At 29.7% G+C, this 14,001-nt stretch overlaps 1 protein-coding gene across 1 annotated transcript in view; it reads right to left on the reverse strand.

Moving 5' to 3' along the window:
* The window catches only part of LOC135214058 (receptor-type guanylate cyclase Gyc76C-like), a 98,646-nt gene extending 85,312 nt beyond the window's left edge, over window positions 1–13,334 (reverse strand). Inside the window, exon 1 of the mRNA XM_064248171.1 lies at window positions 13,060–13,334. Within this exon, the coding sequence (XP_064104241.1) occupies window positions 13,060–13,269 (210 nt within the window). The 5' untranslated portion in view covers window positions 13,270–13,334. The remainder of the gene's footprint in view (window positions 1–13,059) is intronic.
* Between the last annotated feature and the right edge of the window lie 667 nt (window positions 13,335–14,001).

The raw sequence follows: 14,001 nt of genomic DNA on the forward strand, positions 1-14,001 counted from the left end.
GGATTCCTGAGTTTTCCTTCATAAAGAAATAAAGTGGATTCCTGACTTTTTCTTCGTAAATAAATAGGAGGATTCCTGAGTTTTATTCATTAAATAAATAGGATTCCTGACTTTGTCTTCGTAAAATAAAATAGGATTCCTGATTTTCTTTTCATTCCATAAAAAATAGGATTCCTGACTTTTTGTTTTTCTTCGTAAATAAAATAAAAAGGAATTCCTTGACTACTTTTCGTCATAAAATAAATATGATGTCCTGACTCTTTTTCTTCGTAAATAAATGGTGGGATTTCCTGATTTTCTTTTCCATAAATAAAGATGATTCCATGACTTTATCTTGCGTAAATAAATAAAAGGATTCCTGGACTTTCTCGTTCAATAAATAAACAATGGACACACCTTACTTTTGCTTCATAAATAAATAGGATTCCTGACTTTTGCTTCGTAAATAAATAGGATTCCTGACTTTTCTTCATAAATAAATAGGATTCCTGAATTTTTCTTCATAAATAAATATGATTCCTGAGTTTTTCTCCTTAAATAAATAGGAATCCTGAATTTTTCTTCGTAAATAAATAGGATTCCTGACTTTTTCTTCTTAAAAAAATAGGATTCCTGACTTTTTCTTCATAAATAAATAGGATTCCTGAATTTTTCTTCATAAATAAATATGATTCCTGAGTTTTTCTCCTTAAATAAATAGGAATCCTGAATTTTTCTTCGTAAATAAATAGGATTCCTGACTTTTTCTTCTTAAAAAAATAGGATCCTGAACTTTTTTCTTCATAAATAAATAGGATTCCCTGACTTTTCTTCATAAATAAATAGGATTCCTGACTTTTTCTTCGTAAATAAATAGGATTCCTGACTTTTCTTCATAAATAAATAGGACTCCTGACTTTTTCTTTGTAAATAAATAAGATTCCTGACTTTTGCTTCATAAATAATTAGGATTCCTGACTTTTTCTTCGTAAATAAATGGGATTCCTGACTTTTTCTTCATAAATAAATGGGATTCCTGACTTTTTCTTCATAAATAAAAAGGATTCCTGACTTTTCTTCTTAAATAAATAGGATTCCTGACCTTTTATTCATAAATAGATAGTTCTTCATAAATAAATAGGATTCCTGACTTTTTATTCATAAATAAATAGGATTCCTGACTTTTTATTCATAAATAAAAAGGATTCCTGACTTTTCTTCATAAATAATGTCTCTATGTCAGGCTTATAAGATGGCAAGAATGTAGTATTGTACCTCCGAGGTTGTATATTCGTATGATCTGGCGGAAACACTGGCTCTAGATTTTTTTTTTTTTTTTCTTTTTTTTTTTTTCTTTATTTTTAACAACATCTCAAAAGCGACGGCTGTGCAACAATTTTTTCTTCTTAAATAGGATTCCTGACTTTTTCTTCATAAATAAATAGGATTCCTGACTTTTTCTTCGTAAAAAATAAATATTGGAATTCCTGAGTTTTCTTCATAAATAAAATAGGATTTCCTGACTTTTTATTTTTTTTTTTCTTCGTAAATAAATAGGATTCCTGAGTTTTCTTCATAAATAAATAGGATTCCTGACTTTTTCTTCGTAAATAAATAGGATTCCTGATTTTCTTCATAAATAAATAGGATTCCTGACTTTTTCTTCATAAATAAATAGGATTCCTGAATTTTTCTTCATAAATAAATATGATTCCTGAATTTTTCTCCTTAAATAAATAGGAATCCTGAATTTTTCTTCGTAAATAAATAGGATTCCTGACTTTTTGTTCTTAAAAAAATAGGATTCCTGACTTTTTCTTCATAAATAAATAGGATTCCTAACTTTTCTTCATAAATATGGATTCCTGACTTTTTTCTTCGTAAAATAAATAGGATTCCTGACTTTTCTTCATTAAATAAATAGGAACTCCTGACTTTTTTCTTGTAATAAATAAGATTCCTGACTTTTGCTTCATAAATAATTAGGATCTGACTTTTTTTTAGTAAAAAATGGGGATTCCTGAATTTTTCTTCATAAATAAATGGGTTCCTGACTTTTTCTCATAAATAAAAAGGATTCCTGATTTTCTTTCTTGAATAAATAGGATTTCCTGACCTTTTATTCATAAAATAGATTCTTTTCATAAAATAAATAGGATTCCTGACTTTTTATTCTAAATAAATAGGATCCTGACTTTATTTCATAAATAAAAAGGATTCCTGACTTTTCTTCATAAATAATGTCTCTATGTCAGGCTTATAAGATGGCAAGAATGTAGTATTGTACCTCCGAGGTTGTATATTCGTATGATCTGGCACTGCCTCTAGAATTTTTTTTTCTTTATTTTTAACAACATCTCAAAAGCGACGGCTGTGCAACAATTTTTTCTTCTTAAATAGATTCTGATTTTTCTTATAAATAAATAGGAATTTCCTGACTTCATGAATAAATAGGATTCCTGCTTTCTTCTCGTAAATAAATAGGATTCCTGAGTTTTCTCATAAATAAATAGGATTCCTGACTTTTTCTTCGTAAATAAATAGGATTCCTGAGTTTTCTTCATAAATAAATAGGATTCCTGACTTTTTCTTCGTAAATAAAAGGAAATCCATGGTTTTTCGTCATAATAAATAGGATTCTGACTTTTTTCTTCGTAAATAATAGGATTTCCTGACTTTTCTTTTCAAATAAATAGGATTTCCTGAATCTTCAATAAATAATATGATTCCCTGGAGTTTTTCCCCTCCTTAAATAAAGGGAATCCTGAATTTTTCTTCGTTAAAATAAATAGGATTTCCCTGACTTTTTCTTTTAAAAAAATGGATTCCGACTTTTTCTTCAATAAATAAAGGATTCCTGAATTTTTTCTCATAAAAAATAAAATGAAATTCCTGAGTTTTTTAACCTTAAACCTAAATAGAATCCTGAATTTTTCTTCGTAAACAAAATAGGTTCCTGACCTTTTTCTTCTTAAAAAAATAGATTCCTGACTTTTTCTACATAAATAAATAGGAATTCCGACTTTTTCTTCATAAAATAAAGATATCCAAATGAGTTTTCTTCATAAAATTAAACCATGGATGACTTTTTTCTTCATAAAAAAAAAAATAAAATTCCTGGACTTTTTTTCTTCAAAATAAAATAAATGGATTACCTGACTTTTTCTTCGTAAATAAATAAAGGGATTCCTGGTTTTTTCTTTCATCAAATAAATAGGATTCCTGAACTTTTTCTTCGTAAATTAAATAGGGATTCCGGAGTTTTCTTTCATAAATAAATAGGATTCCTGGACTTTTTCTTCGTAAATAAATAGGGATTCCTGAGGTTTTCTTTAATAAATAAATAGGATTCTGACTTTTCCTTCATAAATAAATAGGATTCCTGATTTTCTTCATAAATAAATAGGATGCCGACTTTTTTCCTTCGTAAATAAATAGGATTCCTGGACTTTTCGTCATAAATAAAAATATGATTCATGACTTTTTCTTCGTAAATAAATGGGATTCGTGACTTTTCTTCTAATAAATATGATTCCTACTTTTTCCTTCGAAAATAAATAGGATTCCTGACTTTTCTTCATAAATAAATAAAAGACTCCTTGGGGACTTTTGCTCATAATAAATAGGATTCCTGGACTTTTGCTTGTAAATAAAATAGGGTTCCTGATTTTCTTCACCAAATAAACAAATAGGATTCTGAAATTTTTTTCATAAATAAACTATGATTCCTGAGTTTTTAAATCCTAAAGAAATAGGAATCCTGAATTTTTTCTTTTTCGTAAATAAAGAGGATTCCTGACCTTTTTCCTTCTTAAAAAAATAGGATTCCGGGACCTTTTCTTCATAAATAAATAAATGATTCCTGAATTTTTTCTTCATAAATAAAGATGATTCTGAGGTTTATCCTTAAAATAAATAGGAATCCTGAATTTTTCTTCGTAAATAAATAGGATTCCACTTTTTCTTCCCTTAAAAAAATAGGATTTCCTGACTTTTTCTTCATAAAAAATAAAGGATTTTCTTTGTGCTTTTTATTAATAAAATAATAGGATTCCATGACTTTTTCTTCGTAAATAAATAGGATTCCTGACTTTTCTTCATAAATAAATAGGACTCTGACTTTTTTCTTGTAAATAAATAAGATTCCTGACTTTTGCTGCATAAAATAATTAGGATTCCTGACGTTTTTCTTCGTAAATAAATGGGATTCGACTTTTTCTCATAAATAAAATGGGATTCCTGACTTTTTCTTCATAAAAATAAAAAGGATTCCTGACTTTTCCTCTTAAATAAATAGGATTCCCTGACCTTTTATTCAAACCTAGATATTTCTTCATAAAAAATAGGATTCCTGACTTTTTATTCATAAATAAAATAGATTTCCCCCGGACTTTTTAATTCATAAATAAAAGGGATTCCGACTTTTCTTCATAATATGTTCTCTATGGTTCAGGATAAGATAGGCAAGAATGTAGTATGTACCTCCCGAGGTTGTATATTCGGATTGATCTGGCACTGCCTCTAGAATTTTTTTTCTTTATTTTTAAACAAACATCTCAAAAAGCGACGGCCCTGTTGCCACAATTTTTTCTTCTTAAATAGGATTCATGACTTTTTCTTCATAAAATAAATGGATTCCTGACTTTTTCTTCATAAAATAAATAGGATTCGACTTGTTCTTCGTAAATAAATAGGATTCCTGAGTTTCTTCATAATAAATAGAATTTCCTTTTTGACTTTTTCGTAATAAAATAGGATCCTGATTTCTTCATTAAATAAATAGGATTCCTGACTTTGTCTTAGTAATAAATAGGATTTCCTGACTTTTCGTCAGAAATAAATATGATTCCTGACTTTTTTAATTCGAAATAAAGGGGATTCCGACTTTTTCTTCATAAAATAAAATATGTCCTGACTATATTTTGTAAATAAATAGGATTCCTTACTTTTTCTTCATAATAATAGGAAATTCCTGACTTTTTTCTTCAAATAAATAAAGGAAGGTTCCTTGATTCTTCGTAAATAAATCCGATTCCTGAGTTTTCCCCTTCATAAATAAAATAGGATTCCTGACTTTTTTCTCCGTAAATAATAGGATTCCTGATTTTCTTCATAAAAAAAAAAATAAATATGGATCCTGACTTTGTCTTCGTAAATAATAGGATTCCTGACTTTTCGTTCATAAATAAATATGATTCCTGACTTTTTCTTCGTAATAAATGGGATTCCTGGATTTTCTTCCGTTCATAAATAAATATTGGATTTCTGACCTTTTTATCTTTTTGTAAATAAATGGATTCCTTACTTTTTCTTCATAAATAAATAGGACTCCTTACTTTTGCTTCATAAATAAATAGGATTCCTGACTTTTGCTTCGTAAATAAATAGGATTCCTGACTTTTTCTTCTATACAATAGATTCCTGAGGTTTTTCCTTCATAAATAAATAAATGGATTCCTGAATTTTTCTCTCCTGTAAATAAAGGAAAATAGGAATCCTGAATTTTTTCTTCGTAAATAAATATGGATCCTGACTTTTTCTTCTAAATAAATAGGATTCCTGACTTTTCTTCATAAATAAATAGGATTCCTGAATTTTTCTTCATAAATAAATATGATTCCTGAGTTTTTCTCCTTAAATAAATAGGAATCCTGAATTTTTCTTCGTAAATAAATAGGATTCCTGACTTTTTCTTCTTAAAAAAATTAAAAAAAATAGGATTCCTGACTTTTTTTCCTTCATAAATAAATAGGATTCCTGGAATTTTTCTTCATAAATAAATATGATCCTGAGTTTTTTGTCTCCTTAAATAAATAGGAAATCCTGAATTTGTCTTCGTAAATAAATAGGATTCCTGACTTTTTCTTCTTAAAAAAATAGGATTCCTGACTTTTTCTTCATAAATAAATAGGATTCCTGACTTTTTCTTCATAAATAAATAGGATTCCTGACTTTTTCTTTGTAAATAAATAGGATTCCTGACTTTTCTTCATAAATAAATAGGACTCCTGACTTTTCTTAATAAATAAATAGGACTCCTGACTTTTTCTTTGTAAATAAATAAGATTCCTGACTTTTGCTTCATAAATAATTAGGATTCCTGACTTTTTCTTCGTAAATAAATGGGATTCCTGACTTTTTCTTCATAAATAAATGGGATTCCTGACTTTTTCTTCATAAATAAAAAGGATTCCTGACTTTTCTTCTTAAATAAATAGGATTCCTGACCTTTTATTCATAAATAGATAGTTCTTCATAAATAAATAGGATTCCTGACTTTTTTTCATTAAATAAATAAGGAATTCCGACTTTTTAATTCAAATAAAAAATAGGATTCCTGACTTTTCTTCATAAACAATGGCTCTAAAATGTAGGCCTAAAAGATGGCAAGAAGTGTATTGTACTCCGAAGGTTGTATATTCGTATTGAACGGTCACTGCCCTCTAGAATTTTTTTTTTCTTTATTTTTAACAACATCTCAAAAGCGACGGCTGTGCAACAATTTTTTCTTCTTAAATAGGATTCATGACTTTTTCTTCATAAATAAATAGGATTCCTGACTTTTTCTTCATAAATAAATAGGATTCCTGACTTTTTCTTCGTAAATAAATAGGATTCCTGAGTTTTCTTCATAAATAAATAGGATTCCTGACTTTTTCTTCGTAAATTAAATAGGAATTTTTCCTGTTTTCTTCATAAATAAATAGGATTCCTGAACTTTTTTCTTCGCTAAATAAATGGATTCCTGATTCATAAATAAATAGGATTCCTGATTTTTCTTTCATAAATAAATAGGATTCCTGAATTTTTTCTTCATAAATAAATATGATTCCTGAAATTTTTCTACTTAAATTAAATAGGAAATCCTGAATTTTTCTCGTAAAAATAAATAGGGATTCCTGACTTTTTGTTCTTAAAAAAATAGGATTCCTGACTTTTTCTTCATAAATAAATAGGATTCCTGACTTTTTCTTCATAAATAAATAGGATTCCTGACTTTTTCTTCGTAAATAAATAGGATTCCTGACTTTTCTTCATAAATAAATAGGACTCCTGACTTTTTCTTTGTAAAATAAATTAAGATTCCCTGACTTTTGCTTCATAAATAATTGGATTCCTGACTTTTTTCTTCGTAAATAAATGGAATTCCTGACTTTTTTCTTCATTAAATAAATGGGGATTCCCGACTTTTTTCTTCATAAATAAAAAAGGATTTCCTGACTTTTCTTCTTAAAATAAATAGGATTACTGACTTTTATTTCTAAATAGAATTAGTTTTTTTTTTCAATAAAATTAAATATGATTCCTGACTTTTTATCAAATAAATCAGATTCCTGACTTTTTGGATTCATAAATAAAAAGGATTGCCTGACTTTTCTTCATAAAATAATGTCTCTAATGTCAGGCTTAAATAGATGGCAAGAATGTAGATTTATACCTCGAGGTTTTGTATATTCGTATGAGCTGGCACTGCTTAAGAATTTTTTTTCTTTATTTTTAACAACAAATCTCAAAAGCAACGGCTTGTGCAACAAATTTTTCTTCTAAATAAGGATCCTGACTTTTTCTTCAAATAAAAAATAGCGGATTCCTGACTTTTTCTCATAAATAAATAGGATTCCTGACTTTTTCTTCGTAAATAAATAGGATTCCTGAGTTTTTTCCATAACAAATAAATAGGGATTTCCTGACTTTTCTTCGGAAATAAAATAGGATTCCTGAGTTTTCTTCATAAATTAAATAGGATTCTGACTTTTTACTTCGTAAATAAATAGGAATCCTGGTTTTCGTCATAAATAAATAGGATTCCTGACTTTTTCTTCGTAAATAAATAGGATTCCTGATTTTCTTCATAAATAAATAGGATTCCTGACTTTTTCTTCGTAAATAAATAGGATTCCTGACTTTTCGTCATAAATAAATATGATTCCTGGCTTTTTCTTCGTAAATAAATGGGATTCCTGACTTTTCTTCATAATTAATATGACTTTTTTTCCTGGACTTTTTCTTCCGTAAAATAAAATTAGGATTCCTGACTTTTTCTTCAAAATACAAATAAATAGGACTTCCTTTACTTTTGCTTCATAAATAAATAGCGGATTCCTGGAACTTTTGCTTTCGTAGAAAAAATAAAATGATATTCCCTGACGTTTCTTCGTTCATAAATAAATAGGAAATTCAAATAGGATGCCCCCCTTTCCTTCCGAAAATTTTTCTTCATAAATAAATATGATTCCTGAGTTTTTCTCCTTAAATAAATAGGAATCCTGAATTTTTCTTCGTAAATAAATAGGATTCCTGACTTTTTCTTCGTTAAAAAAATAGGATTCCTGACTTTTTCTTCATAAATAAATAGGATTCCTGAATTTTTCTTCATAAATAAATATGATTCCTGAGTTTTTCTCCTTAAATAAATAGGAATCCTGAATTTTTCTTCGTAAATAAATAGGATTCCGCTGAACTTTTTTTCTTCGTAAAAAATAGGATTCCTGACTTTTTCTTCATAAATAAATAGGATTCCTGACTTTTTCTTCATAAATAAATAGGATTCCTGACTTTTTCTTCGTAAATAAATAGGATTCCTGACTTTTCTTCATAAATAAATAGGACTCCTGACTTTTTCTTTGTAAATAAATAAGATTCCTGACTTTTGCTTCATAAATAATTAGGATTCCTGACTTTTTCTTCGTAAATAAATAGGATTCCTGACTTTTTCTTCATAAATAAATGGGATTCCTGACTTTTTCTTCATAAATAAAAAGGATTCCTGACTTTTTCTTCATAAATAAATGGGATTCCTGACTTTTTCTTCATAAATAAAAGGATTCCTGGACTTTTCTTCTTTAAATTATAAATAGGATTCCTGACCTTTTATTCATAAATAGATAGTTCTTCATAAATAAATAGGATTCCTGACTTTTTATTCATAAATAAATAGGATTCCTGACTTTTTATTCATAAATAAAAAGGATTCCTGACTTTTCTTCATAAATAATTAGGATTCCTGAATTTTTCTTCATAAATAAATAGGATTTCTGAATTTTTCTCCTTAAATAAATAGGAATCCTGAATTTTTCTTCGTAAATAAATAGGATTCCAGACTTTTCTTCATAAATAAATAGGATTCCTGACTTTTTTTCATAAATGAATAAGATTCCTGACCTTTTTTTCATAAATAGATAGTTCTTCATAAATAAATAGGATTCCTGACTTTTCTGTATAAATAAATAGGATTCCTGACTTTTTCTTCATAAATAAATAGGATTCCTGACTTTTCTTCATAAATAAATAGGATCCCTGACCTTTTATTCATAAATAGATAGTTCTTCATAAATAAATAGGATTCCTGACATTTTCTTTATAAATAAATGGGATTCCTGACTTTTTCTTCATAAATAAAAAGGATTCCTGACTTTTCTTCATAAATAAATAGGATTCCTGACTTTTCTTCATAAATAAATAGGATTCCTGACTTTTTCTTCATAAATAAATAGGAATCCTGACTTTTTCTTCATAAATAAATAGGATTCCTGACTTTTTATTCATAAATAAATAGGATTCCTGACTCCTTATTCATAAATAAATAGTTCTTTATAAATAAATAGGATTCCTGACTTTTTATTCATAAATAAATAGTTCTTTAAAAATAAATAGGATTCCTGACTTTTTATTCATAAATAAAAAGGATTCCTGACCTTTTATTCATAAATAGATAGTTCTTCATAAATAAATAGGATTCCTTACTTTTTCCTCATAAATAAACAAATTCCTGACTTTTCCCTCATAAATAAACAGGATTCCTGACTTTTTGTTCATAAATAAATAGCATTCCTGACTTTTTCTTCATAAATAGATAGGATTCCTAGAATATACCAAAGCCTACTTCAACTTGCACCGAAGCTAACATAATCTCCAAGGCTGATTGGCTGACTGCATCTGAATGAGACGTACTGTCGTTTGACACAAATGCATAAAATATATATAAAAAAATATCTGTTACATATGATCTTGTTCAGGTTTCACGGTTGATATCCCCTCCCCTCACCCCCTTCTCCCTCATCTCCCTCCCCAACCCCCTGCCCCGGGAAATATGAGCTAGCATAGGACGAATATAGATGATAATAATAAAGGTTACATCTCGACCACGCGTGACCCTAAGTACTCAATGTGCCTTAATGGAACAGAGGTTTATCTCGTTCAAAAGCGGTTTACGGCGCCTGTTTTCATATAGCAGAAATATGAAAAGGAAAGCCTCTTTTAGCGTGAGTTCTTACAGAGAGAGAGAGAGAGAGAGACAGACAGACAGACAGACAGACAGAGACAGAGAGAGAAAGAGATAATTAAAAACACAAAATTAATAATCGTTCGTTTGGCCAAGTAGGTGACACTATGCTCTGTCCACTATAGACAAATGATATGAGACCGATTGATATATATGTATAAATATATATATATATATATATATATATATATATATATATATATATATAATTAGAAAATCACAGTAGATGCACGCAGCTTCATTATATAAGCGAATACCGCATGAGTATGATTATACACGCATCGTCGGGGTACGTACGTTTGTATGTATGTATGTATGTGTTAGTGTTCGACACTTGACACCTTCAGAGTACCCCAACCTTTTCATAACACAGCCTGTATTTCTTGATATTAAAAAAAAATCCTTGGAGCCATCACACATCTTATATACAAGCCGCCGCGCCAAGCCCAAGGGGATTATATTAACTTAAAACAACCCTTCAAAACTTTGATAATACAGTCCTCCACCTCCTCCTCTCCTCCTCCTCCTCCTCCTCCTCCTCCTCCTCTTCTTCTTCTCCTTAAGTTCTCTCAGGCGCACGTCAGACTTTTGGAGAACTTTGTGATCTTGGGGATTTCGTGGACCGTGTCAACTCGCTGGAGCGTTGCATCGTATCTACGTACATGAATACACACATACATAAATAAATACATACAATATATATATGTGTATATAGATTTATACAAGTACAAAATACATACGCACTTAGTAGGTTCAGCTGATATCTTCGTGACCAGTGGAAGGTGCTGTGCATTTTAGGCATTACTGAAGGTGTTTTGCAATCGAGTAAGCCTTTTACTCTACCTCCGTTCCCTCTTCCATCTTGCTGTCCAACCCCTCCTACTCACTCTTTTGACTGCCTAAAGCCCTGAATGGGACAGAAAAGGACCAAGCAGACAGAAGCGACAAAGACGGAAACACAAAGACAAAAGGACAGTCGGATGGTTAGATAGACAGAAAGACAGAAAGACAGGCAAGAGGACATGCAGACAAAAGCAGACAGACAGACAGACAAGAAAACAAGACTGATATATAAAAAAAACAAAAAGAGACATGCACACTGACAAACACAGCAGACAGGTTTAAAAAAAACCGACTTACATACAGACAAAGAAAGCAGACAGAAAAAAAACCGACATGCATACAGACAAAGCAGACAGAAAATAAAAAAAAAGATACATGCAGGCAAAGACAGCAGACAAATATACAAACAAACAAACAAACAGACATACTTACAGACAATGACAGCAGGCAGATTTAATATAAAACAGACACATGCAGACAAAATGGCAGACAGACACACAGACAAAAAGACAGAAAGACATACAGACAAAGACAGCAGACAGATTTACAAAAAAAGACAGACGTACAGACAAAAAGACAGCAAGACACAGAGACAAAAAAAAAAAAAAACAGACATACAAAGCCACTGATAAATTTCCCACCTCGACTTCAAATCAGCAGAGAGAGAGAGAGAGATTCCAGGAATGCCTTTTATTGAAACGTATCCAAAAACACTTCTAAGAGGGACCAGACCCGAGAGGAATTGGTACAGCTTGATTATTTTCACAGAGAGGGGGTGTGGGGGGGGGGGGGATATTGGAAACCGATGGCGCTCAGAATAATCATTCTTCACGTCAGTTTTTTTTTTTCTCTCTCTTTATGTTCTTAATAATTCCTTTAAAGTCGAATGGATGATTCCTCCTCTTTCATTCTTCGAGGGTGGAAACAGACGGTGGATAATATTAAAAACTTTCACATCCTAAGAAAGGGAACTTTCCCTAGAGAACTTTCACTATCCTTAGATATGGCGAATTGTACGCGTGAGAGAAACACCTCTCTCTCTCTCTCTCTCCTCTCTCTCGCTCTCTCTCTCTCTCTCTCTCTCTCTCTCTCTCTTTTTTTCTCTTTGACCAATTTTCTAATTTCCTTTGACGCGAGATATATAGATATATGGGTTCTTCAAACAGCCACCGCGCTATATATATAATATATATATATATATATATATATATATATATATATATATATATATATATATATATATATATAATATATATAATTATATAATATATATATATATATATATATATATATATAGATAATATATATATATATATATATAATATAAATATATACAATATTATATAATATATATATAATATATTATAATTAAATATATTATATATATAAATATAAATACAATAATATCTATAATATAATATATATATAATAATATAATAATAAATATATATATATTATGTATATTATAATACAATATATATATATATAATATTATATATAAGTTATAAAATTTAATAATATATATTATATATATTATATAGCGTGGTGGCTGTTTGAAGAACCCATATATCTATATATCTCGCGTCAAAGGAAAAGGATTAGAAATTGGTCAATATAAAAAATATATATATATATTATATACTCATAATATTTAAATATACAAACACACATACATATCTACACAAATGCACACATACACTCCCTAAATCTCGCAAAAACCAAACTCTAAAAAAGTCAATCAACCAATCAACCAAGTAAAAAACTTCAAAAAATAAAAAAAACCTTCCCCTTCCGCCCAAAAAACAACCCCTTACCCTCTCAAATATCCCCCAAAACATACAACTTAAAAAAAAAAAACAACCCTCCCACCCAAAAAAAGCCCCCTACCCCTCACAAAATATCCCCCTAAAAGAAAAAACAGAAGAGGGCCAATCCTTGAAGGTCCCACCACTGACCTCCTCCACGGCCAGCGTGATGGCGCCGGAGACGATGAGCCCGGGCCTCTTGTACTCCTGGTCCTCGGGCAGTCTTTCGGAGCCCGTCAGGTAGCCCAGGTTGAAGTGGCGGGCGGGGGCGGAGGCGGAGGGTGCCTCGACAGGTGGTGGGTCCCATGGGCGCCGCTGCTGCTGCCGCCCGTGACCACCGCCGTCGCCAACAACGCCCATATCACCACCAGATGGCCGCCAGGGAGGCCTGACACACCTCTCATTACGGCGCCACCTGCCAGGTTCGATCTGTGGAAGGGGATAATAATAATAATAATAATAATAATAATAATAATAATAATAATAATAATAATAATAATATAATAATAATAATAGTAATATCAAATGAAAACACACACACATACACACACACACACACACACACACCATATAATAATAAATTTATATATATATAATAATATATAATATATATATATATATATATATATATATAAACAACATAATATATATACATACATATATATAATATATATATATTGCATATTATTTATATAATTATTATAAATATATATATATATATGTTATATATGTATAGATATATATATATATATATATATAATATATATATATAGTAATATATTATATACTATCTACGTATATCAGTATATCTACTATACGATTGCTTGCTGGAAGCTATATTCTCTCTCTCTCTCTCTGGTTCGTGCGACCTTGTTATAATTCGGTACATAAATTAAAGGGGAGAGAGAGAGAGAGAGAGAATGACGCGACTAATCGCCACTGCCACTAAAAAACTCACTATTTCTGGAAAAAGTCTCTTGACTTCAAATGGTCTGAGCATATCTTAATCAAAGGAGATGATATTATTATCTTTCGTAACCCAAACGCTTCGCATCATTCTTCGATATATATATATATAACTCTTTTCTTTCG

Source organism: Macrobrachium nipponense, chromosome 45, assembly GCF_015104395.2.
Source record: "Macrobrachium nipponense isolate FS-2020 chromosome 45, ASM1510439v2, whole genome shotgun sequence".
NCBI classification, from domain to species: Eukaryota; Metazoa; Arthropoda; class Malacostraca; order Decapoda; family Palaemonidae; genus Macrobrachium; species Macrobrachium nipponense.